Consider the following 26055-nt stretch of genomic DNA (forward strand, 5'->3'; position numbering starts at 1 on the left):
TATCCTTTCAAATTTAGTACAGATAGGATAATTTTCAAAGTATATTACCAACGTCTTTAGTCTGTTTGGGCTGCTACAACAAAATGCCACAGGCTGGGGGCTTAAACAACAGACTGCTTCCTCGCAGCTCTGAAGGCTGACATGTGAGATTAAGGCACTGGAAGATTCGGTGTCTGGTGAGTTCCTTTTCCAGGTCCATAGATGGTGCCTCTGCCATGTCCTCAGTGGGGGAAGGGGCAGGGAGCTCCCTGGGGTCTCCTCTATGAGGGCACTGATCCCATTCATGGGGGCTGTGCCCTCATGACCTAACAACCTCCTAACACCATCACCTTGAGAGCTAGATGTCAACATGTGACCTGAGGGGACACAGACACTCAGTCCAAAGCTACCAAAAAGCTTTCTAGATGTAATGGACTCTAGTATGCAAGGCTGGACTTCACCTCCCATCAGGAGTTCATCTGTGTTTTCCTAAATATTTAGGTGCACATATATCTACACAGCATGCAGGATGATACAGCTCTTGTTTACAGAGTGGTTTACCCAAGAGAAGCCGATGGCTAATTTTCAGATTCCTTTGGAACATTTCAGGGCTGCGGACTGGATTCTGCGCAGCGCTGCCTCCTGCTCTGCACTGGTGTTTTGTGCCACGAAACACCACCTGGGAGGCAGACACGGTCTAGCCAGGGTCCTGGGTGAGCAGGGGCCATCTCTTACCTACTTTCTCCACGGGTGTGTTAAGAGGGAGGAAGCCTTGTCTAAGAAGCTGGTCCATCATCTCCTCATCGTCTGCCTGGATCTCAGACACCATGTTACAAGGGATGAGGCCAAGGCGGGCACAAGTTTCCCCACGGTAGAACCCATCTGCGTCTTTATCACCATAGACCTAGAGCCGGAGGTGAAGAAAGGCACTGTGACTGGTTGGCTCAGAAAGACACCAGCTCTACTTACAGTGAATCATGCAGTCATACCTGCTCTCAGAGCACCATGAGTCACCTGCCTGTATCCTGTGATGTGTGCGTAGCCCTCACCCTATAAAGCCACAACGCCTGAACCAGTGTCTCCTCCAGGGATTGAACAACCCACTGGCCTTCCATCAAGTAGGGGCTGCAAGCTGAGGCAATGGTTTGACATGACAAGCATGTGTATATGAACCCACACAAGTTATGGCATGTATGACAAGCCCCCCCACTCCACACAGAGGCTTTGTGACCACACACAGCATAGCACATGGGCACCTGCAGAAGAGGGCAGTGCCATGTGTCGGGTATTCTAGAAGCTAGAAATCTCGACTAAAGTTCTCTGAGGTGAGCATCCCACCCTTTGTAGGCTGTACTTGTTCTTCAGGACAGACAGTACAACCACTTCACATCTGAGCTGTCAGAGCCCTTTGATGTCTGCAGACTTAAACCCCTTCCCCTCCTACTGAGTATCAGCTTTTTCTCACCTTCCTACTTCAAACTCACACGGCTCTTCCTCCTGTGAGGTTCAGAGGACTGAACCTTAAGTATATTAGAGAAAGCCCATCAACTGGGTGTCGCCTCTTCCCCACTGGCTGGCCGCCCCCTCAGGACCCCCACCTTGATGATCTGTCCTTCTTTAAAGGGAAGCTCCTCTTCTGCTGCGTCTGGATTTGGGGACATGGTGAGCGGGTCATAGTCAAAGAGCGCCACGAAGATCCGGGCTGGGAGCTCTTCGGTACCAGGGTCGGTTTCTGACTCTTCATAGGTGTCCGGAGAAAGATGGTCCCGCCCGCTGTACCCATCTGGGAGTGTGGGGATAAAGGACAGGGTTCTGGGTGATTCCTGCTGGCGACCCCCCACATTTAACTCAGAAACTTACACCCTGAGATGACCTGTGGCAGTGAGAGAAGGCAGCTCTGGCCTCACCACAGAGCAGGCCTGAGTGCAGGATGGGGGGCCAGTGGCCTGGGTCGTGTGGGGGACTCAGGCTGGGCCACACTGCAGAGACCTGCTCGCTCTGTGTCCCCACAACACGCAAACTAAGGCCCACCAGATGTTTAAAGTGCATTTGTGTATTGGTCACAGTTCAATACAGTGACCAAGCTGTCCAAGTGGCTCTAAATATTTAAATGGCAACACGTTCCTCACTAGAGTTTAATGACTTCCTGGCAGAACTGAGTTTCAACTCCGTCTGCTATGCAGCTTCTAAAAATTATACTTTTTGAAATCCTAATATAGATGCTTGATGATTATTCAATATCATACAGACATTAGAGATATATATATATATCATAATATATGACCACTACTTGTATATGCCAATGACTATGTGATATGCATCATAATATGTAGCAATGACAGAGAGAAGCGGGTTCTGCTGGCAGATAATGCTGCTCTGACCATAGGAGGGCTCCGAACATCCACGGGGAGCAAATGGGAAAAACTGGTCATCACAACGGAGGGTAGGGGTGGGACAAGCAGCCTGCTGAAACTTTTGTTACCAGCACCAGTTGCACAGGAGGATGTGGGGATTCACTGGTATGTGCAAGACGGGAGGTGCTAGGGAAAGAGCCCTGCTCTGTGGCTTCTTTCACCAGCAAAATAATTGAGTTCAAAAATAAAGAGCCCACTGCTGCAGGAAAACTTGATTTTTAAAATGCAGTGAGCTGTTTACAGACTCAAATTTAAGATCTTTTCAGGATGCCTAAGTGATGTAAAAATTCAGTAATTTCACTTCTGCTAGGGAACGTAACTTTTAAACAAAACTTCTTCATACAGAAATTCTTCACACAGGTTTTGATTTTGTTTACAGTCGATGAAAAGATATGTGTTTTTCCTTGTTGTAAAGGTCACCTGAACTCAATAGTGTGGCGCTAACAGGAAGCCAACCCATGGCCCAAGAATCTGTGCCCGCATCTCTGCTGTGGTTTCCCATCCTCTTGGCTCGTGGAAGAGGAGACGCTGAGCAGCACAGGAAGGATGCTAGTTTTTGATTCGGTGGGTGCCCGCTGGAGGTTTGCAGGAGGGTTCATGCCAATGTCTGTGTGATCTCGGAAATGCCATTCAGCTGTGGGAAACTGTCAGCAAAGCAGGCCTGTGGCTGCGGCTCGGGCTGCATTTGCCCAGTGGGCCCTCAGCGCTTCTCCCACGGAGTAGCATGGTGTGATGTGGAGCAACCACCAGGATGGGGTCAGGGACGGCAGGAGGGCTGGGCATGACAGACACCCTAAGTCCCTCCTGTGGCCACACTAAGAAAATGTCCTCACAGTTGGCTCAGGCTTGGGGACCATGATGTGCAGAGGCACAGTGACACTAAGCAGGTAAGTGGTGGCCCCTTGGGGGGCATGTGGGCAGGAAGGCTCCCTCCAGGGTGCATGTGATGGGCACAGATGAGTCCTGGGGTGAGGGAAGGGGGTTGGGCAGGCAAGGTGGGCCAGCACTTAGTTGGATGTGTGTAGGTGAAAGTGTGAGTGGACTTCCCTCCAAGAGAGGGCACGTGAAATGTTTTCCAAGAACCGGACAGACCTTGGTGGGGAGAGAATGGTGGCCTCTGTGGAATGTGTCCGTGGAGCCTGGCCTCACCAGAGGCTGCGGTGGACAGCAGGAGGCCCTTTGGCACAGCAGCAAGCTGGACTACCAGAGAAGCTACCGCCAGCTGTGGGCCACCGGGAGTGCACATTCCCGCCTCGGCCTGGCCCCAGGGTCCTTGCCAAAGGGGAGCTTCATTTGTTATTCATTTCTGGTTTTTCCCTTCTGATCATAGAGAAAACATAACACCTTGCCCCACCCTCCAAGCTCAGTAGCCAGAATAACTGGGGGATAGGAGAGAATGGAGATCTTCCCAGTCCATTCGTAAGAGCCGAGTCCTCGGGGATGCTCGGAGGGTGTCCTCAGACCTTCAGTCTGACAAATGAGTAACTAGACAGATGCCGGGACCAGAAATTATAAAGGAAGAAACCAGACCCAACTCGGTTGGCCTTTGGAGCCTATCCGTGTTCTGAGGCCCTCCTTAGGCTACATGTGTGATTAAGAATTTATTAGACCCGGAGCTACATGATTTTTGGCTTTTTAAATCAGGAGGAGGGGCATTGTTTTCCTAATTTAGGGAACCCAGGGAATATTAAAAGGTATAGAATTTTTACTTAATTGTGAACACATTGCTTATTAAAAATATATTTAGGAGGCACATGGTCTACGGATCTCAGTTCCTCTGGAAAAAGAAAATTGGTGCTTTTGGAGTGCAGATTTCTAAGCTATTAATTGCTGATGTTTGTACAAGAAAAATATGACTCAGTAAACAGGAACTCGAGTTAAATAGTGGAGTCTGGTCACACGTCAGTGGACATTCATCTGCCAGTGTCGCTGGATTCTCTTTTCTGGTAGCTGCTGAACAAATACCACTTTTGTCTTCTGAAAATACAATAGGCTCTTCCTTACATGTATGAACCTATAAAGTGTTTGAAATTAATCAAGCTTTTTGTGTGGTTTCTTGCATTGCTAGAAACAAAGCAAATCTGTCATAGATTCGTGCGTAGTTAGCAGTTTTCTGAGTGACATTGTTAAAGGCTTTTTTTGGTTAAGGTGCTAACAGAGCATCCATTACTCTCTCTCTCTACTAACGTGTAACTAGTGTCTTACTAAAATTAAGACTTGCATGCAGGCTTTTGAATTCTTTACAGTAGGACAAATTCCACTAAAGGATTAAATCCAACTAAAGGATTGCCAAGGGCTCCAATGATGAGGGGCCATACCCTCACACACCCATGCTTTCCCTCCCTTGCCCAGCTGGCAGCTTTTGTCCGTTCTGTAGGCTTTCCCTCTCTGTCCTAGGGGAGGGAGGGGAAGGCCCACCAGGGTCAGGGCCACGACCCTCATGTTTCGACTGTGTGAACAGCAGCAGGTCGCATGATGGACAACGCTGTAGTCCTCCCTCATTAAAGTTACAGTCAAAGGAAGACTCGGAAACCAAGTCCAACGGTAGTGGGAGGGCCGTCCTGAGCGTGCGGGTGAGCCGTCTGAGATAGGTGCTTCCTGGAAAGCCACTTCCCTGCTAAGCAGGGGAACCCACTTATGCTCCATCGTTGTTACAGAGGGACTCGCCCACAAATTCAGTGAGGACCTGTGAGGAGCGGCGCCAGACATGTAACATTAAAGGTAATTTAGGCGCAGCAAACACGTGACCCTGCCAGCCGCCCTGTAATGTGAAATCAGTGTTTTCCAAGCCTGTGTGTATTGTTATTTTTTCAGCTAACTGGAAATAGTTTTTGAGGCTTTTTAACATTCTGTGAAATTTTTATGATGAAAACAAAACATGCTAAACACTGTAAAGATGGAAAAAGAAACTTTCTCTCCCTTACTGTTTGGACTCTGCACAGAAAAAAATCTGAAAGGATAAAATTTTAGAGGATCTGTTTTGCTTTATGAAGTTTTTCTTTTCAGTTGATGTGAAAAAAGATGGACTGTCCTTTAAGCTTCAGCCATTTGAATGCACTCAGAGCTGTGTCTTCCAGAGCCAGGCTGCCCTGGACCGCTCCTGGGACCCCGCGCTGCCCAGTCAGGGTGGTCTGCTCTCATCTACTTCTGTTCCATGACGGCTCTCCGGGCTTGTTCCGTGTGTGTATGTGTGTGTTCACCAAAGGCTGGTTTATTTATGCTGATTACCAGGTTCCATCATCTTATGCATAAACACTCTTCAGAATCATTTTTGCCATGGTTCATTCCAATCACAGAAGTATTCCCATCTGTCAGCAACACACCCCCTCTTAGCGGGTTGGTGACAGTGACAAAAACAGCCTCCAGCATGACTGGCCAAACTCTGAGAAGTAATGGAGGGGATGGCACTGGCCCTCCAGACGGGCTCCCAGACCAGGGGCGACCAGAGTAGGGGGACAGCAGGCAGCAGGGCCGCACCTGGTTTTCATGGCCCTCAGTCCCGGCCACCAGCGCTCTGCCTGGGCAGACAACTCCCCGTGACTTGGGGTTTGTGTACATATTTGGAGTTTGCCCACCATCCCTGCTTCTGCTGCTGCTTTGTCCGAGAGCATCTCATGCTGGCGTGAACAGGACGGAAGAAGCGGCACGTCACACGCTCTTCAAGATTTACATTGTTTAGCCTCTCCAAAAAAAATTGGTAGGATGAAAATTGACAGAAAGTCAACATGAGGGTTTGAGAACACCTAAAAGTAGGTTTTATTTATCTTGTGCCATCTTTGCCTTCTTATTGCCATAAGTAAGTGAAAGTTTTCTGTATGTAGTTTAAATGTTCCTAACAATTTTTTAAAAGTGTTTAGATGGAGGACTAAGCAGCCATGTGCTGTGTTTGAAAGAAAGGCAAAGGTGACAGGCCCACTAACCGAGGGATGGGACCATCACCGGCCGGGACCTTTGAGGGCCGGCCACACCTTGGGCGAACCTCCGGGCCCCACGATCTGTCCTGTCAGCTCGTCCTGCAGATGCTGGGTTTCCTAAAATCTAAAGACAACACAACAGAGTCAGAAGTCTTGCCATCCTTGGGGAGGAAAGAATTAAGTTAGCCAAGTCAATTCAACTCAGAAGCAGAAGCTCTAAAGGCAACTAAACTTAGCTTTTAACTGAAAGGTTAGCTGAATATCCTGGAAGAGGAAAAAGCTGCTCACCCTGGGCACCCCATCTCTTACAGCAGAGTTGGTTTTCAACACACAGGCGGGGGCAGGGGAAAGAAGCATTCCTTGGGAGGCATGTTTTGTTGCTGCTATTGATGCTGAAGCCAAATACTTCGAACCACGGTGAGAGTGGCGTAAATACCGCTCCTCACGCCGTTGGCCGCTCTGCCCCCGTACAGCCCTCTCAGTCCCAACGAGGCCTGTCCTCCTCCAGCCATCACAGGAGTGGGGGAGACGCTGCATTTCCATATGGCCCACGTGGACAGTTGCATGTGAGGCTGCCCAAAACTCAAAGACAGTCTCTGTGTGACACCAGCTTTGGAACTCATGGCAACCCGAAGACACCAACCAATTTTCAGGGCTACCTCGAATGGTTTTCCTTTATGGACAGGTTGGCTTCTCATTTACAATAAAGGTGAGAAATCATTAAGAATCAAGGCAAAACCTCCAGCTCACTGGTAAGTAATTTGAGTCAGGAAGTTCTGGGGACACAGGGCACAGGACACAATGGATAGGGAGCTCCAGTAATTAGATGGCTTGTTACAGGCGGGGCAGACTGTGGGCTGCCGTTGGCTGGTGAGTCAGCAGGTTGTGGATCCGCACCCCCTCGTGGACATATCACAAACGGCACAGGCTCTTACCGGAGGCCTGGTGCCCTGTGATGTCTCACCTGTTTTCATTGAAAAGTTCAGCATGACAGGAGCAAATGTTCTGAAAAGAGGACACAATATAGAGATGAATGAAGCCTTGAATGAATCCCTACTCTTGAGAACCAACTAGCAAGCCTGGAAGAGAAGGCAGGGGGATATGTCTACAGCTGATGATGGAAAATTCATTCTGAAAACTGGAGACAAGAGCAAAATGAGGTTGGGGGGGAAAACTCAGGAAACAATATGCAATAATGGACCTCTTCAATAATTGGACTCCATTTCTTTCAGTGATGGATGAAGGCCAAGAAGCAATAAGAAAAAATACCACCTATAATGCCAGTAGTTGCAAACAAGCCCCTTCGGTTCATTTTGAAAATGTGTTGCCAAACTTTGGGATAGTCATAGTTCAGCTAACCCTTAATTAAAATTTAGATTCAGTTGTCCTTTAATTAAAGCAGCCATAATCATCATTGACTCCGGGGGGATCATTGTTGTAAAGCAAAGCAAAGAGATCATCAGCATGGTGACAAGACCAGGAAGCAATGGGACTCAATGAATCAAAAATGCATGAGAACTAAAGAGCCAGCAGAGGCCCCAGGGATGGACACCAACAGAAAGAAATAAAGGATAAAGGGGTTGGTTTGGCAAGCGGACGCGAGGGGGACGTTACTTCACACACCAAAGGGCCTTCTGCAAAGAAGGGAGGTGGTTGGACATGTCGGGCACTTGCTCTACTGTGGGGCATTTTTATGCTTTTCTTCCAGATATCCCAAAAATCTTTGTGACCAGCAGGCTCAGCCTGGCTGTACTTCCCAGGGGTGGGTGTCTCCGGGCTCAGGTGGGCGTCATCGCTCCTGATGGTGGTGTTGCTGGGGTCCATCTGCTCCCCAAAGTCCTCTTCGATGCTGCTCTGCCGAGTCAGCGTCCGCCGCCGGGCCAGCAGAGGCCTCAGGCTTCTCCTGCAGGGGCAGTGCCCCGGGCCTGGGCTGCACTTCGCAGCAGTACTCCTGAAGCTAAATCTCAGCTCCTCCTCCTCACTCCCGCAGTCCAGCCCGCTGTCCGGGCTCCTGGTGGCTGAGCGGCTGAATTGGCAGCCACTGTCTTCGAGAACAAAGTCCTTGGTGAGGGGGCTGGCCCCCAGGCTCCGGGCTTTTGCAGGGAACCAAGAGCCCCGTGGGGCCTCATCCCCCCAGCAGGGCCTGGCGAGCCCAGGCTCTCTGGCCAGCGCTGTCCTGGCCCCCAGGGGGCGCCCTAAGCCCTGCTTGTGCGAGAACTCACAGTGCTCTCCATCCTCCTCGGCTACTTCGGGGATACTGAAAAGTCTCTGACTGTGGTGGGTCTGGAGGGCATGCTCGGGCAGCGGCGGGAAAGCGCTCTCAGTGGTCCTATCGCTACAGCACTCCTGGGGGGGTGTTAAACAGAGTGTGGCCAGCATGAGGTGCACAGAGGGAGGAAAGAAAATACAGACACAATTAGTCTCCAAGGTGATGTGATGAGGGGTAGGAAGCATGCAGTGCGGGGCACACTGGCCGGCTCTGGAAGGAGAACAAGACGGGTCAGACAGACATGCCACTGCAGGCGCAGGCAGAGCACACCAGGGCCAGCCAGCAGGCTGCACCAGTGGCATCAGACAACTGGGGCTGGAGGCTGCACACTGGCCAAGGTGCCCGGTCCTGGGAGCTGCTGTGCTCACTGCCAGCTGACTGCACCCTCAGAGCCTGGGAGGCAGCTGCCGTGGGCCACGGCGTGCAGCTAGAGGCAGATCACGGGGCAGACCCCATGCCCGCAGCACTCTGCTGTCTCTCCAGCACCCCATGCCCTCTGAAATCCTTTCTCCTGTGCTTACATACCACCTTTCTCCCTGGCTGAAGCATGTGTGAAACTGGGGACCCTGTCCCCAAGCATTGCACCCCACCCAGGTGCAGTGCCCACGAGGCGGCTATCCTCCATCGGGGTCTGCAAAGAGCCAGAGGCTTTCCATCTGCCCTGGATCCTGCACTTCAAGGCCACTGTCCTGCCGAGCTTCAGGGACTGCCACCTGCCTGTCACTGCCACACATTCTCTCTGCCAGGAATGTCCTCAGCCTCACCCCCACCCCTGCTGATGATGCTGCCCTGGGAGGTGGCTCCCCTGGAAGGACTTCACTAACTCTGTGGGCAAGGCGTGCCCCTGCCCTTCCCTCCCTCGGCCTCCTGCAGATGCTCAGTAGAGTCAGACCACACGGGAAGGTCGTGATTTGCAGCCTGGCTGATCCCCTGCTGGCCTGAAGGCTCTGCAAGCTCTGGTACATGGTGGGTTTACCTGTGCCCTGAGTGCCAGGGGGGATGTGAATGTGCCTGGTCTCTGCTGATATGACATCCAGGCCTCAGCTCTGAAGAATAGCTGGGGACAAGGGGACTCTCTGTGTAGCACAGAGATCTATGCCCAGGAGCAACCCAGGCCCAGGCAGGGCCAACAAGAGGTCACTGGGCCACCCCCTGGGAAACAGGAAACTGGCTCAGCTGCAGCCAACTGTCCAAGTGGGAGAGGAGCCCTGTGGGTGGGGCCAGATCCCCACACCACACCTGGCCCAGCCAGGTCAGCCTGCAAGAGCACAGGCAAATGAATGCGTGTGCCCTGACAGGCACCCACAGAGCTCTCCCGGCATGTCCTATGGGTGGGGCTGTGCCTGCCGGTGGGACTTGGCCACACAGTTCATAAGGACCCTGCCTACCCTCAGGCCCCCCAGGGGGAGATGGTGAGCTTTTACTTCTTTGCTGAACATGTCTCAGGAAGTATCATGTAGAGCAAGAGCAGACACCTGCCCACCTACCCATGTGCTGGTAGCTCCTGGTTCTGGGTGAGCTTGGGGAGCGGTGGGGAGGTCGGACTGGACCGTGGGGTAGCTTAGGGCCGTACCCTGTCAAGAAAGGTCACTGAATCCTGCTGGCTGGCATCACTTTGGGAGCTGGGGGTCAGGGCAGTGGGAGTAGGAGGGCTGTGGACATGTGGGGTCTGCTGAGGGATCTGGCATGTTCTTTGGTGACAATATCTCTGAGGCCCTGCCAGGGGCCTGGGCAGGCAGAACATTAAGTCAGTCTTTGCAAGTTGGCACTAAGTCCGCAGCCAGATTTGGTCGTTGCCTCTGTCAGCCATTCCAGATGCATGACTCCGCCCTTAGAGAATGGGATGGCTGGCGCTTTATCCCCCCCATGCAGTTCTCCTTTCCAAGGCCTTTTCATTTGAAAAACCCATGAAGGTCCTGACTGGTGTGTGGCCCTCATCTATCTCCGCCAGGCTGGGACGGGTGGCAGGGCAGGCCCCATCCGTCCTTGCACCTAGAGGGCAGGTGTAGGGCCCAGTGCGGAGTGAGCAGCCTGTGCATCAGGGCCTGAGCTAGGTCAGTGAGTGGGTGTGGCCGGACAGCCCCCGGCACAGACAGGGATGCAGCAGAGGGCAAGGGCCTCCCTGGGCTCAGCTCCTGCTGGCTGACCCCTTCCCACCCCTCACTGACAGCCATCCCATGGTGGGAGCAGTGTGACTGGCTCCCTGGGGAGGCACCCGAGAAGTGCCCACGTGGACCCCACTGCCACTGGTGCTCCCCACAGCGTGCCCCCCTTTCCTCCCCTTGTGCAGGGCGAGCGGCTCCCCAGCCACCCATGTCCCAGCCCCTGGTCTGACCTGACCTGGAGGTGAAGCCTCCCTCCCAGCTGCAGGCTTTAGGTGAGCAGCTGCAGCCTGGGGTGTTCACAGTCCTGCCCTTTCCCCTTCACTCCTGGTACACACCTGGGCGCCCTGGGCTTCCAAACGGATTCTCCCTAACTCCACCACGTTTTGGCAAAGAGTTGGCCAGGAAATTCCCAGATGGAATTAATGGACATTGAATAGTGAGAAGGCGGCCAATGTGGGCGGCCCCAGGAAGGGGGGCGCTCACCTTGAGGGTGCCATGGGGTGTGCCGCTGGGCCGCCTCCTGATGCCCTCCTCCAGCTGCATCTCCAAGGAGAGCTCTTCCTCGTCCTCCTCCAAGATGTCTGAGAGGTCGGAGCCCCGGCTGCTCTCCGTGTGGTACTCATCCCCATGGCAGCAGTGCGGCTGGGGGCCGGGGAAGGGGTGCAGATGGAGGGCACATCAACAAGGAGCTCCCCCAAGGCCGCCTCCTGGCTCGCTCCACCCCCTCTGCTAACGTGCATCCCCACCTGTGTCTGGGCATGTGGAAGCGGCTCACTTTAGGGTCAGTAAGTGAGGCCTATTTGTCCACAGACTCATCAAGCTGGGACAACAGAGAGAGGCCCAGCACAGATCCCCCAGCTCCAGCGCTGACAGAAGCAGGCACAGACCCTGACCCTGGGATTCTGGGCTGTGCAGAACGCCACCGAGGCTTGTAAGGCCTGTGGGAAAGCATTACTTTTCTGGGTCCCCTCATCAACTCCAACTTAGCAGCTGGACAAAGGCTGAAGCCAGAGGCTGCAACTCAGGTGGTAGCAGGCTTTGGGGCACGCAACTGTGCAGGCTGGACCCAGGGTCATGCGATGTCCGTACACCAAATCAGGCATATAACATATTTAAAATTCCATGTAGTCTAAAGTGCCCACATGCACACACACTGAGCGGTCCAGGCAGGAAGCAGACCCTCCCTCCCACCATGTGGGCTGTGTTTGCTGGGTGCCCACCTTGGTAACTGACACCAGGTGAAGAGGATGCCATTGCGGGCTGGGGGTGGGGCAGGCTCAGGGAAGGGGCTGGGGATAGAGTAAAATATTCAAGAGAAAAGCCTCCTTTAAAATTCAGCAGAACCTTGGTCACGAGCAAACCCAACACAAACAGCCCCACCGGGGTAGTGCATGGTGGCACCATTTCAACTCAACTGCCCATCCTCACTCAAAGAAAGTGCTCCATCATCTGATACCTCGAGGATTTGAAGTAAAATGAGTAGAATTGCAGCAACTCAAACTGCACGCTCTGACAACCTCAGACTTACGAGCACCAAGCGTCACAAAGATGGTGTTTTTGCTGGATGGGGTTGATTAAGGAGTTTCTTATTTTCCTGGTGGGTGGCAAGACAAATGTGTTTAACAGCAACCTGGATGTATTTATTAAAAATACCCTGGTTTCAATTACTCTCCTAGATGAAGGCATGTAAGCACTTTCAGTCGCACAGCCTTCATGACCTGCTGAGGAGGCAGAAGGTCCTGCCTGAGCCATGCCGGGTAGAGGCCTGGAGCGCCCTCTGCCTGAGCATTTGCTGCATCTGTGTTTGAGCTGCTCTGACTCAAATTCTTTCAATCAGGCGCCGAGCAGAAGACATAAAAGGGAATTCGTTTTAAATGAATAAGCAAAGATCTGGCTTTAATTGAGGTCTTCCCAAAGCATGTGGGAGAGAACTCCCCTCCGGCAGAATAGTCTCATTGGATTCAAACCCAGCAATGAGTTAGGGATAAACTCGTGGGATGGCAGGAGGCATCTATTATTTGCCGGACAAGCCATTGATAAGCCATCATGGGAACCCTGTTCCTCTCCTGGTGGTGGGCACATGACCCTGGCCTGCCCAGTGAGATGTAATGGGAAGTCTGATGGAGCTTCTAGAAAAGATTTTTCTCCCAGTTAAGAGGAAAGTACCTAAAGAGAGAGTCCCTTCCTTTTTTCATCCATCCCTTCCTTCCTTCTAGGGGTGCTATCACATTGGAGCTATGTATGGCAGCCACTTTGTAACCATGAGAAAAAAGCCAAAAGAATGGTCAGAGCCCAGGCACAATTGAGCAGCTAAATCAACCTTGCAACCTCTCACCTGAGCCTTCCTATGATGTCGGGTAACTATTTTGGTTGTCTCAGTCATTATTTTCTGGGCATTCCATTTCTTATGTTAAAGTTAATGCAAATAGAACTACTTTAACTTTACAGATAAGGATCCTGATGGTGGGAGCAGCTGGGTAACCTGGCTATGGTGCTACAATCAGCAGGGGCAGAGTGTGGATGTGACTCCAGGTGTGGAGTCTGACACCCCCACTTGTGCCAAGCAGGGATGCAGTCCTGCGGGGGGAGCGTGTGTAGAGGCATTGGGCCATCCGACATCTGAATGCCCTCAGGCTTTGCCTCCCCAGATCCCAGGACTCTCTGGCTCCTACCCCACCTGCCATCCAGTGCTAGTTCTCCACATTAATCAAGGACGTTTCCACTAGAATGTCCAGAAGGATCAGAAATTGGAGACAAAACCCACATTGATGGACTTGTAACTGTGAGCCTCACCTGGAAGGGAATGCACGGACATTTTGTGGCTCTGAAGGTGGGACGTGTCTCCCACCTCCCATGATGCCTAGCACCCAGCAGGTGTCCAACCAACACTTGCCAATTAAGGAATGGGAATAAACAAGTGGTAGGTTTTGCCTAACCAAAGACTAGGTGGCTATCTGCAGATTTCCCTGGACCCACGGGATCGCCCTGTGGCCACACACTAGCACAGGACAGCCGGGGGTGGGGGGGTGGCCTCACACTCAGACATTTGAAATTGGCCCCAGATGAGGTCACAGATACACAGGCATCATTAAATCTAAGCTTCCCAAATTGGCTGGGATGGTCATAGTCTGGGCATGGCACCTCTTCCTCTCCATTCCAGGGGCCTGTGCAGAAGCACTGACCACACAGAGCTGGCCATGCGGGACCCTCATCTGACCCTCACCGGCTTGCCAAGCTCGGAGCCTTTCAGGAAGTCGTCCACGGATGCACCCCTCCTCCTGATGTCTGGGGACTCATAGCCGTCCTCCTCATCCGAGTTCGCATACTGCCCGCTCCTGTCCAAGATGACGCTCCTTTTCTCTAACTTGGGAGAAGGAAAGAAGCAGGTGAGCAGAGGCCACAGGGTAGGGGGACTCCCAGGCTCCGGGTCCTCTGGGTCATACCCCTCCCCTGGCTAGCCCTGCACCCTCTGAGCCACGACGAATGGACCAGGGCCAAGCGACCCAACACCCTGGCCCCTTCCAGCTTGCCAGAACCCCTTCTCCACTGTTCTGGTGAAGGACGGATACCAAGGAAAAAGTCTCCCTCTGTCTGTCACCTTGCCTGGCTCTCGACTCATCAATTAATGTTTTCTTGGAAAAGGAACCCAGAGGTTTGCTTTCTCGGCACACCTCCTGCTGGGGTTTCCTGGGGGCCAGAGGGTCTCGGGGCCACAGGGCTGCCCTCTGGAGGGTAGGGAGCAGCAGCTGCCTACTGGCCTTTTCTTGCCCTCAGAGCTGCACCTAAAGCACCAGCATCTCAGAGAAGGCTCCCTGTCCTGGAAAGACCCTGCCAGCAGCAGGACAGTGCGAGAGGCACTGCTGACCACGGGCTCACAGCAGTCACCTGGGCACACTAGTGAACAAGTGCACCACAGAAGGGTGGGTGCTTATCCCCAGCAGGGGCGAGGTCTAGCTCAACGCCAGAACCTCCTCTCCTCCGCCTGCATGGGAAGCATCACTTCCTCGGGGTTCTTACAATTTCAGGTCTCGTTGCACACACTGTCTGGAATATGGCCCCACCATCATCAAATGCCCCTCTCCCTGTGGCCCAGTTTCCAGTAACATGCATATGAATATATTTGTATGCATGCATTTCTGGATGTGGGTATGTATATATATGTATGTGCATGTAAATGTCTGCCTTGCATATGTCTGCACGTATGTAAATGTGCCTTGTGTGTGCATGAGTGTGCATATGTGTGTATGTATGCACACACGCACACACACACAGCTACAGGTCTGAAGCCACAGGGCCAAGAGGAGGGCCTCGTTTTGGAAGTTGGGCCCCCAAGCCAACTTCCAGTGGGTGCCTCTCAGACCCCTCAACACAGACCACAGCCTGGTCAGAGGGCCATTCATAGCCACATTCCCTCTGGTCCTATGGGTCCATATTCACAAACTACAGGTACATTTGATTCTGTTGGGATGAGGCCTGAAATGTATGCAAGGGGCAAATGTGGCCCCCTTTGCCCAAACTGAGGCAGGGCCTGGCACTGCACACTTGGAGTCCTCCTCCCAAATGGCTCATGCTGGTGGACGGCTCCACACCAGCCAGCTGGAGGGACAGAGTGCATTTCCAGAGCAGTGGCACCGGCGAGGACCCCCAGCCTTACCCTGCTGCTCTCAGCCACTCTCTGTGCAGCTTCCCGAGCCATGGCCTTGGCGACAGATGTAGAAACTGGGGCACCCTGCGGCTGCGGGAGGATCCGGCTGGGTGATGGCGACCGCCTCCCGGGGCCCGAGCCCTGCAGGCCCGGCGGCTCCAACATGTGCCCATGAGCAGGAGTGGGCGTCCAACTCTGCTCCCAGGCCTCTTCCACTTTGGTGTGGGGACCCAGGTGCTCATCTTTGGTATCAGGGGCTCCGGCACTCACTAATGGCTTTGGTGTGGGAGCAGTTCTTGGGTGGGGGGTTGGAGGCACCAGGAGGTCGGGGGGAATGGCAGCAATGGCCGAGTCTACAGACTCGCCCTGTACAGAGAGGGTCCGCACGGTCACACCCTTGGCTTCCAGGCTCCGCAGCCGCACGAGTTCCACAGGTGTGCTGTCCACCGTTGGGGAGATGACCTCGGCCACCTGCACAGAGAAAGCAGCTCACAGGCTGCCCTGCACCCACCCGGTACCCGTGAAGGGAGGAGCCCTCTCAGGCTGCCTTCATGGCCAGGGATTGGAGCTCTGCCTATATCCAACCCAAACGGCACTACACAACCTAGAAATCAAATGAGCATCAGAAGGGGGCCCAGGTGGGGCAGGGTGCCGTCTACAGGCCCCAGGAGCTGCCCAGCTGTTGGAGGCGTGGAGGATCAATTAAGCAGACCCTTTTCTTTCATGTCCAGACCACAGACGCAGACTCCATAGAAGGATCAGAATGCTGGGTTCATTGCTGCCCAAGCTGGGCAGGGAAGGGGCCAGTCAGGGCTGAACCAGGATTCCCACTGCAGGGGGACAGGACTGTGGCCTCTGTGCAGGGGAACAGCCTGCCTGGGAGCTTCCCACATGGAGGGTGCAGAGGGGTCCATGCAGCCTGCAGGAGGAAGGGTGCAGAGGGGAGCTGGAGGTAGCTCACATGCTCACATCCATCTGGTATCCCACCCTTTGCTCCTTGCAGGGGGACGGGCTGGGCAGGTGGTATGGAGGACAGTCAGAAGCAGCGTCCTCAGGCCCTCCGCAAAGACAGCTGTGTTTATTGTGTGTGCCAGAACAGGGGTGGGGGGCTGAGACTCTGGGTTTCCCTCCAGGAGGACTGAGGACACACTTGTTTCTTAGAATCAAGGCCTAGCCTTTTGTTGATACGCAGACCGTGATGTGTTTCCAAGCAGGCTCCCCTTTGGGACTAACCCCATCTTGCCGAGAATCACTTTAGTGGGATTTGTGAGCCTGGCATCTATTGCAGGGGTCTGATATTGTAGGCTTCAGAGGGGTAAACTTTTAGACCTGGGGGAGAAGAGCAAGAAGTGTCCAGAGCAGGGCAGACGGTGTGGGAGACAGGCAGAGAAAAGCCCGGAAAGACATGGACAGAAGGATGAGGTGTCACCATTCTGCAGCCAGGCTCTGGGGTGGTGGTGCAGGTGGCAGTAAGTGCCAGTGTATCTTGGGGGTCAGGGAGGATATGAGGAGGACTCCAGTGGTCATCCATCCACTGAACAGGTATCAGGCGCTCCCTGGTACAGCCAAAACTTACCCTCTGTCCCTTTGCATACACGCCATAGCCAGTAACATTCGCTCCATTGGACAATCCAGTGGTCGTCAGGACCGGTGGCTTCCAGGAGACCTGGACAGTTGCTGGGGTGGCCCCAGCTTGGACAGTGACATCTTGTGGGGGAGCAGGAGGCCCTGCAGGGACAGAAGGCAGAGAAGCTTTCACAGCTTGGCCCTTTGACAGGTAAGCCGTCACTGGGCTGGGCTGGCTTTGCCTGGGAATGAGAGCACCCCCTGAAGTCCACAGGGAAAGAGGAGAGGACACCAGGAGTGGTGGCACAGCAGAGGGCAGGGCAGGCACACTGGTGGGCACTGCTGCCTGGCTCCTTAAGCTCAGCGTTTACTCACCCCTGGAACTACTGCTTGCTGGTTCCAGCCTGCGTGACTGGATAGAGCTACCTGGGCCCCAACCCCAAGCCAGCCTGTGACTCCCTCTCCCTTTCTCTCTCTTCACTGGACTTGAGAGAATGTAGACCTGGACCATGTATCACCAAACTGCTACCTCATGGGAGAGGACAAAACTGAATGATGGAGAGAAGCGCAGTCTTATGGGACCCATAACAATGTACTGAGGGGTTCATGACACATGTTGAAGTGAAACATATAAACACGATAGTAAAATAAAGAAACGTAAGTGAAATTTTACTGTGGTACTATTCTTCCATGGTAAATAAATTATGTTATTAATTTCAGGTAAGTTGTAATAAGGTAAGCATGCATGTTTAATCCCCAAAGAATCTCTAAAACAATAATATAAAGAGTTATAGCAAAAAAAGTTCTATAAAGAAGAAAGTGGAATAGAAAAAATATTAAATAAACACCAGAAAAGCCAGGAAAAGATAAAAAAAAAAAAACAAACAGGAAAAATTAAAAACAAAGAGCAAGACTTAAATCAAGTCATGTCAGCAATCACACTAACTGTAAAGGAACCAAATAGTCCAATTAAAAGGCAGAGGCTGTCAGACTGTTGTAACACTAAGGCCCAACTACAGACTATTCACAAGAGACACACTTAAAATATGAAGACAAAGAATTTAAAGTAAAGTTCCGAAAAAGATAGAATGTGTAAACACTAAGCATAAAAAAAGCTGGTGGTCATATCAGCAAATACAGACTTCAAGACAAGAAATAATACCAGAGGCAAAAGGGGGCATTTCTTTATGAGGAAAGGGCCAGCTCATCAGAAAGAACTAATCATTTAAAATGTGTCTGTACTTAATAATGGACTTCACAATATATGATGCGAAAATGAGAACAATAAAGAGAAAGACAATAGCTCTTAGTATTTGGTTATAACAACTAGATAAAACACACTAAGATATGGAGATTTGAAGAGGTTTTATTAGTACAGCTCCCTGTCTGCCTGGGAGGTGGCCTGCCTCTCCTGCAGCCACAAGGCACTCTGCAGGCAGGAGGACAGCCCAGATCTGGAGAAATTCCAACCCCCTGACTCCTCACTCAAGCTTCTAGTAAGCCTGGTGCTGGGAGGACGGGGGGCACACAGGGCAATGCTTAGCCCAGGCTTGAAGGAGAATCAGCCTGGCTACCTCCAGCCAACTGGCCTGGCCTCTACAGAGGCCACCGGACCGTGGTACTGCCAGCTAGGAATTCGCCTTGTCAGTCCCAGTCCTGCTGGGGTCCCACAGCTCCCAAGTCTCTGCATAGACACATGTGCAGTCCTGCAGACTCTAAAGGAAGTCTTAAAGTCTGATCTGAAATTCACGTCTGAATGCTGGCTTCAAATCCCACACCTACACCTTAGGGACCGCAATGGCTAATGCTGGAAACACTGCATTTCCTTCTCCAAACAACACTCACAACTGGTGTCCCAAAGTCCACGCACCACCCTCCCCTGCTAACCGTCCTAGGACGTGCAGCTGTGATGTCATATTCCCATTACCAGTCTTCTGAGAATCCACCACATTGTCTCCTGGGTATGAGCAGCTTCTCGCAGAGGAGGGTGTCTGGCCCCACCTGGGATCCCTGGTGTGCCAGCTTTTCTGCTGTTCAAAGGCCAGAGATATCTGAGGGCTCGCATCACTTCCTGGAGTGGATGTCAGCCTTCAGGAACCCTGTTCATACCAGGGTCGCCGGTGTCCCTTGACTACCGAGCTTTGGCACTTCAATCAGCCTCAAAGAGGGACAATGATTAAGCTGTCAGGCCTCATTATCCTTATGAGCAAAGATCAACAACAAGAACGAACCAGTGTGAGACTGTTTTCAGTACCCACTCTTACCTAAAGTGAAATCACAGCAGAGGGACAGGTTTTGTGGCTGAAGGAAGACTGAGCAGGAGCTGACCTGCCAACCTCTGCCGGCCCCTCCACACAGACCCAGATGTGCTGACCCACAGGGACCATTGTGTGAAGGCAGGTAGTTCACTGCAAACTGCCGCCAGGCTTACCCGGAGCTGGGTCCAGGGGGCCTGCTCCTTCCAGTCCCACAGGGGCCCACCCCAGACCTGTCACTCATTTCCCTCTCCAATGAAATTGTCTGCTATGGACCAAATGTGTTCCCCCAAAATCCATGTGCCGACAGCTCACCCCCAGGTGATGCCCCTCAAATCCATGGGGTGAGGCATCAGTCAGGAAGGAGGCCTTCGGGAGGTGAGGAGTCACAAGGGGGGAGCCCTGTGGTGGATCAGCACCCTTGTAACAGAGACCCTGAGGGCTCCCTGCCCCACCCCCTGCAGTGAGGAAGCGGCAAGACATCACTGTCCGTGAACCAGGGAGAGGTCCTCACAGACACCAGATCTGCCGCTTCCTGGATCCCAGATGTCCGGCCCCCACAGCTGGAGGAATCAGATGTAAGCCCCCATCCTGTGGGTCGATGAGGACACCCAGTAACTGGCGGTGACCTGGGGCCACGTCTGCCCTCACACCTTTCCCCACCCCCCATCTCCAAGCTAGTGTCCTCCGGAAGCTTGTCCTGACTGTTCTGGTGATGGGCTCCCCCCACCATGATTCTTCACCCCCACGCCTGGCCAAGCTGTCACAGCAGGCTTCGATGGAAAGAGGGGGCTCCACTGTCCCTGTGCTCATGAAGGATACCCCAGCAGCCAGGCAGTGCACACGAACCCACCTCCCTAATCAGCTCCTGCCCAGAGTGGCTTGCCCCTTGCAGGTGCGACCTCACCGCTTACAGCTTTCACAAATACTGAGGACGTGGTGGAGTACAAAGTGGACCCGCCCTGAACTCAAAAGCCCACCTTGCTCTGGATGGAAGACATTAGGCAGTTGACCGAACATGACCCTGAGAATGATGAAATCATTTTTAGAAGCTCCTGGGAAGTAAGGCTGGGCAGGGCCGGGCTAGTTCACCACAGGAGGGAAATCCAGCAAGGTGACTGCCCCGTGGCACCATCAGGGCATCGTGTGTGTGACAAGGGCTAAGAAGGCCCTGGAGGAGCAAATCCCGCCCTCAAAGGTTTTTGCAAAAACAACCATTGTTTCTCCTGGGGCTCCCATCCTGGCTCGGCTGCTGCCTTATCATACATGGGAGCAAAGACCAGATTCCCAGGGGCCGAGGTGACAGATGCCCCTTAAGGGATGACACTAGGATCCAGGTAAGCCAGAGACGGGCATACCCAGGGGCTCACCCATCTTGCCATCTCCACACTTTCCCTTCTGTGTGGGGAGAGTGGGGAGGGGAGCACGTCCTGCCTCTACGCCAAGGGGGACACAGAGTGACAGAGGGGACATTAAGTAGTTGTGCCCAGGACCCGAACAGTGCCTACAATGTAACTCATGTCTACACAAATTCACCCACGTGGGTGACTTACTCCAAAGAAAACAGTGGGGAAAGAACCATTCTGGGAGGTGTGTGGCACCTCATTCACTACCCATGTGATCCCCCCAGAGCACATGTCTGGAAGTGATGCCCTGGGGGTGGCGGGCACGTACCCGTCCCCCAGGATGCACACGTGTGCTCCTGATTTATAGATGGTGGGCCTCAGGCAGGTGCAAGCGTGCAAAGGAGTATTTTCAGCAACATGGCCACAGACAAAACCCAGGAATGCCCTGTCTCTGTCTCTCTCACCACCCATATTCCATGCTTCCTGGGCTACCCCTGGTAAAGCTGGCTGTGTGAGCTTCTCTCCCTCTGCGGCCTCCTCCAGCCCCACTGCACGGGGGTGTCAGTGCCCTGCCCTGGCCAGGTGACAGGACTCACCCGCGGGCAGCGTGGAGAACTCCACGCTGGCCTCCTTCTTCTCCCTTTGCTCCAGGGGCAGCTGCCACGGCATCTGGTGGGGTCTGGCCAGAACCTTCACCTTGTAGGCCATGTTCGGCCTGAGGTTGCAGAACTGGTACTTGTACCGCGCCGCCTTGACCAGGTCAAACTCCTCCTCATTGAGGAAGATCACGTGGCTGTAGTTGCTGTTGGTGGGCAGCCAGGAGAGCTGCGCAGACATCTGCGTGATGTTGTCCACTCGGAGGCGGGAGGGAGCCACCACCACATCCCTGCCCACCAGCAGTGTGCACCGCAGAGCATCTGAGCTGCCCCGGCTGGTGACGCACTGCACAGAGATGCGGTAGGTACAGGATGCCACATTGAGCTTCTCGATGAGGACCTTCGTCCTGCCACCCGGCAGGAGGCTCGCACGCAGCTCTGCGTCCACCAGCACATTGTAGCTACTCACAGTCCCCCAGCCCGGGGGTGCTGCTGGGGGCTCCCAGCCCACAATCACGCTTTTGGCAAGTTGCTTAATGAGGGTGATTTTTCGAGGGTAAGGCACGATGTCCTCTCCAATATCATCAATGTTCACGTCCAGTGTCCCTGCACCATTGGTGACGCTGGGGTCCACGTGAGTGAGGGAGTGGAGGTCCAGAATGTTCCTCCCCTCCAAGCTGGTGCTGGAGTGGTTGATGAAGTTCTGATCCTGTTCGTTCCCCAGAGTACTTCCCAATCGTGACTCACTGTCCTGGACAAAATCCACAAAATTGGAGGGCACCAAACCCCGCTGCCCATCCAGGAGTTCGCCTGTTGGGTGCAAGGACAGTATTATCATCTGACCATCACTTTGGTGGCCTGCATGCTCTGCATGCCTCCCTGACTAGCCATAAGGAAGGGAAGAGGATCATGGTGGGGCTACGCACTGCACAGGGGCCACTCCTAGGTGACCCCTGAGGGACCCCCTACACCACCCACACTCCACCACTTGCCATCTGCTGCCCCCACCTCCAGGTGCAATCTGAACTTACGGGGGTCGTCTCTGTGCACATAACCAACCCCTCCCAGCTGGGACAGCATGCCTTGAGGGCAGGGACCCTCGGCCATCCGCCAGAGCCAAACAGTCCAGGATCTGGCTCACAGGTGCTCAGAAAATGTTTGTCACAAGGATGAACCATGTAAAATAGGTGGGGTTTGGAGGATGAAAAAATGAAGATCTTATTTTGATTGAGTGATCACATGGGTAAGTGTTCCCTCTCGCAAAGCACTGTGTCATCTTAAGGACCTCCGTGTATCCACTTGGTGTGAAAGGGAGACCATCAGTCTCGTGCCAGAATCACCTACAGGCGAAGTGGCAAAAAACACCCAACTGGCTCCTGGGGCTGTGGCAGTCAGAGCGGAGGTCTTTTTGTGCCACAGAATGTAGAATGGTCTGGCTTGTATGTGTGCCCTTCACTGGTGGGCTCGGAGGCTGTGAATGGCCGCGGCCAGGGACTAAGATGCACTTTAAGGAGCTGCAATGGTCACACAGCTTGGGTCATCTGCCCCCAGCAGCGGGAAGGACTGTGTCCCCAGAACCTTGTGGGGCATCTACAGAGATAGGCCAGCAACCCAGGTGCTGAACCTGGGGGCTGCTCCCAACAGAGCCTGCCTTGGGGGGCGTGTACCCGCCCGCTAGCCAGCCCTGGCTTCTAGCAGAGTAGTGAGGACTCTGGGGCTGCTCCTGGCCCCACCGGGTATACAGGTGTTGAGATTTTCCATCCCTGCCTTGAAGAGACTCTTTCTGGCCTCTGGGAGATGATGGCGACGTGATCTGGGGCATATATGGAGCCAGTGTTCCTCTCCAGGCCTTGGTCGAACCTTCATGTCTATGAGCTTCTTATCCTCAAAGCCAGGAGCCACCACTAGCCCATCCATGGCCAGGACCCCAATGACGCCGAGGCACTGGGTGGTAAAGTAAAGCTTCTTGCTATCGCAGGACAATGCCGAGCCTGCAGTCCGCTGAGAATCAGCCCACAAGTGTCATAAAATGCCTCGTGCAGAGGTTTCCAGTGAGGGTTTTCTAGGACCACCTTGGGCACTTAGTTCTGCGTGCATTTGCCAATCAGCAGTGCTAATGTAAATTTATGTTAAGAGTTCAAAATGTTTTGCCACCAGGTGTCAAATCTCCTGGGTGGACTGTGCACATGATGCTGCAGCCCTTCTGGGTCCTGAGGGTGAGCGGCTCAGCCCATAGGGTGATGAACACCAGTGGGGGCAACCGCATGTCCTGCAAACACCCAAGAGCCCAGGTGCTTCTCTCGGCTCCAGTAAAGCCCATGGGCCATGAAAGAAGCCTCTGGGGGAGCAAGAGGTGGTCCTTGCCCAGGGCACCAGGGAAGCTAGGCCCTTCTGTCTGTACGGGGCACCGAAGAGTGTGGGGCATGAGGAACCTCAGCTTCAGAAGCCACTGGTGCTCTCATGGGTTCATCCTCAAGCTGAGAAAGTGGCAAAAGGGCAGGCGTCTCAGATGGAGGAGCTCACACTCCTGCTTTCATGCTAGGGCCTGTGAGCATCATGGGAGCGGCCCACAGGATGCGGGGCTAGGCCAGCCTGGTAGCACCAGAACCTGGCCCTGCCATAGAGGACGGCCACTTCTGAGGGTGGTAGGGAGAAAGGGGCTGGCCCCTTTGGGAACAAGGGCCCCTCAGCCCCCATGGGTGCACTGTGGCCGCCTGGGACAGACGCCCTGCAGAGATTAACATTATAAAAGAGCCACTCAGTATCAGAGGTCAGCTTGGAGTTAGAGCTTGGAAACCCTACACAGTCATGAGAAAGGGGAAACATGGTAACTCTGGGGAGAGGGTCAGAGCAGGGCCTGGGCAGCCAGGAGCAGCTGGGAACCTGGCCCGCCTCACAGCCCCTGGGCACATTGGCCCCTGACCAGCCCACGCACGCCACTGTCCACCACGCTCTCACAGACCTTCATAGAAGCCGTCCTCATCCATGTCTCCATAGACGTAGAGGTATTTCCCTGCCGTGAGGGGCAGCTCAGCCTCCGGGTTCTCATTGGGCCCGTCGAAGGGGTTGTAACTAGAAGAAGCAGCAGTGTTCACTCGGCAGCTGGCATGCCACCCCCTCTCCTGGTGCCAGGAAATGACCCACCCAGAGGGGTCCCTGCCAGGGAGCCCCCTGCACACGAGCATCCAGGCCATGGGGTGCACTCACCTGGGTTCAAAACAAAGGGTAATTCTGAAACCAAGTTGGGATCTTTGTATCAGATGACATTTATAATTCTGCTATTTCTGCTCATCCCTGACACTTCTACCATAAATTTCCAACTTAGTAAGCAAATAAGAAGGTAATTAACCCCATAATCTTTCAACATATATTATTTAGCAATGCGAGAATCACATTATATATGCTATTTTATAATCCACATGTGTTTCACCCTTTGCAATGTATCCTTTGACCTTGTGACATATTCAATCAAATCCTTCTCAATGGATGTATAATATCCCGCTAAATAGATTTACATATTTTATTTGACCCATTTCCTAATGTTGGGCATTGATGTTGCTTCTAACTTTTGGCTAACGTGGTAAGTGTTGCATTAAATATCCTTACAAACATGTCTGCACACTTCCAATCTTTCTTGCTAAAGAAAAATCCCTAGGAGCTAAATTTGTTCGGTCAACAAATGTATATTTTTACGGTCTTGGGTATGGACTGCCACAGTGTCCTGAGAACTGGGTGCACCAATTTAACTCCCCTACTCCCCAGAGGTATAAAGGTGTCCACATCCTCAAGTCCTCAAAATATCAGAATTAACTTTTTTGAAAGCTACGTCCACCTTGCAAATAAAGCACATGTTAGATGAACATTGGTGTTCTTGTTAAAAGGTTAATTAACTTAAAATAACAGAAAAGGCCTCAATAAGAAAACTAAAGGGACATTACTGGAAGTCAGAGATGATAGCCATGCACGGTAAAATTATTATGTCACCATAGTGAGGGCGATCGTTTCTGCCTCGAGAACACTGCTGTGCCTGCCTTGGGGCGGCCTCCCAGGCAGAGCCCCTGGGGCACCCAGTAGGCCGGAAGCAGGGCTTCACTGAGGGTACAGGGCAGGGGGTCTGAGCTGCTTTGCGCCTGCTCTCATGTGACTGTGTAATTCCTGACTGTGTCTGTGGGCAGCACTTCCTTACAGCCAGGTAGTGAAGTTGTGGGGAGCAGCCAAGCCTCACCTGTCACAAACATCTGGCGGCTGGCACAGGGGACCCAAGGCCGGCCCGGCCCGGCTGGCTCTCAGCCTTCCCTGAGCACAGACGCACTGGAGGCACAAGAGGCTGGTCTGGCCCTGTGCTCACTGCACGATGCGCCAGGGCCCTGGACAGGGCAGGGACCTCAGGAGATGCTAAATGGAGGCTCTGGACAAGAGTGGGGCTCTCTCGAGTTTCCCTTTCTACCTGTTGTGGGTCACACTGTGTTCCCTTAAAAGACAGGTTCAAGTCCTAACCCCCAGTCCCCGGGAACATGACTGCATTTGGAGATGGGGGTCTTTGCAGATGTGACCAATTTAAGATGTGGTCATACTGGAGGAGGGGGGCCCTAACCCAAGGGCTGGGGTCCTCAGAGGAGGAGAAGGCAGGCAGGCAGGGGAGGGGGCATGTGGCGGCCATGGCAGAGACCAGCAGGATGTGTCTCAACAAGGGACCTTGGAGCCCCCAGACTCGGGAAGAGGCAGCAAGGATCCTCCCCGGAGCTGCGAGGAGCGGGCCCGCCCGCAGCCGGGTTTCAGGCGTCTGGCCTCCAGACTGCAAGAGGACAAATGCTGCTGGTTTAGGCCCCGGTTGGGACAGTCTGTAGGGCAGCCTAGGAAACCAGTCCATGACCAGACTCTTTCCTCAGAACGGACAGTCTTATCTTCCTCCAAAGCCTGGCTAAGTGGCATGCCTCCTCTCTGGGGCCTGGGAAGGGATGCCCTC

At 53.4% G+C, this 26055-nt stretch overlaps 2 protein-coding genes across 15 annotated transcripts in view; one reads left to right on the top strand and one right to left on the bottom strand.

Annotated features, from left to right (window-relative positions):
- Positions 1-6306, top strand: part of PIWIL1 (piwi like RNA-mediated gene silencing 1) — a 58773-nt gene extending 52467 nt beyond the window's left edge. The window contains exons 21-22 of one of the 2 annotated variants that reach the window (XR_012125962.1): positions 2809-2957; positions 5051-6306. Coding sequence is in view for 1 of the 2 variants with exons in the window: in XM_073223959.1 (XP_073080060.1) it covers positions 2809-2817 (9 nt within the window). In the remaining variant the exon portion in view is untranslated. Of the gene's footprint in view, positions 1-2808; positions 2975-5050 lie in introns of those variants that run through there. The other variant, XM_073223959.1, reaches the window with a different exon arrangement.
- RIMBP2 (RIMS binding protein 2) overlaps positions 1-26055 on the bottom strand; it is a 174492-nt gene that overhangs the window by 11987 nt on the left and 136450 nt on the right. For 9 of the 13 annotated variants that reach the window (XM_073223953.1, XM_073223952.1, XM_073223951.1 and 6 more), the window contains 10 exons: positions 24052-24161; positions 21090-21899; positions 16903-17054; positions 15336-15797; positions 13905-14045; positions 11165-11323; positions 7931-8653; positions 6314-6431; positions 1578-1762; positions 715-883 (listed from right to left, as the gene is read on the bottom strand). In XM_073223953.1, the coding sequence (XP_073080054.1) occupies positions 715-883; positions 1578-1762; positions 6314-6431; positions 7931-8653; positions 11165-11323; positions 13905-14045; positions 15336-15797; positions 16903-17054; positions 21090-21899; positions 24052-24161 (3029 nt within the window). Of the gene's footprint in view, positions 1-714; positions 884-1577; positions 1763-6297; positions 6432-7271; positions 7313-7930; positions 8654-11164; positions 11324-13904; positions 14046-15335; positions 15798-16902; positions 17055-21089; positions 21900-24051; positions 24162-26055 lie in introns of those variants that run through there. The other 4 variants (XM_073223957.1, XM_073223955.1, XM_073223956.1 and 1 more) reach the window with 2 other exon arrangements.

This window comes from Manis javanica, chromosome 15, assembly GCF_040802235.1.
Source record: "Manis javanica isolate MJ-LG chromosome 15, MJ_LKY, whole genome shotgun sequence".
Lineage (NCBI taxonomy): Eukaryota > Metazoa > Chordata > Mammalia > Pholidota > Manidae > Manis > Manis javanica.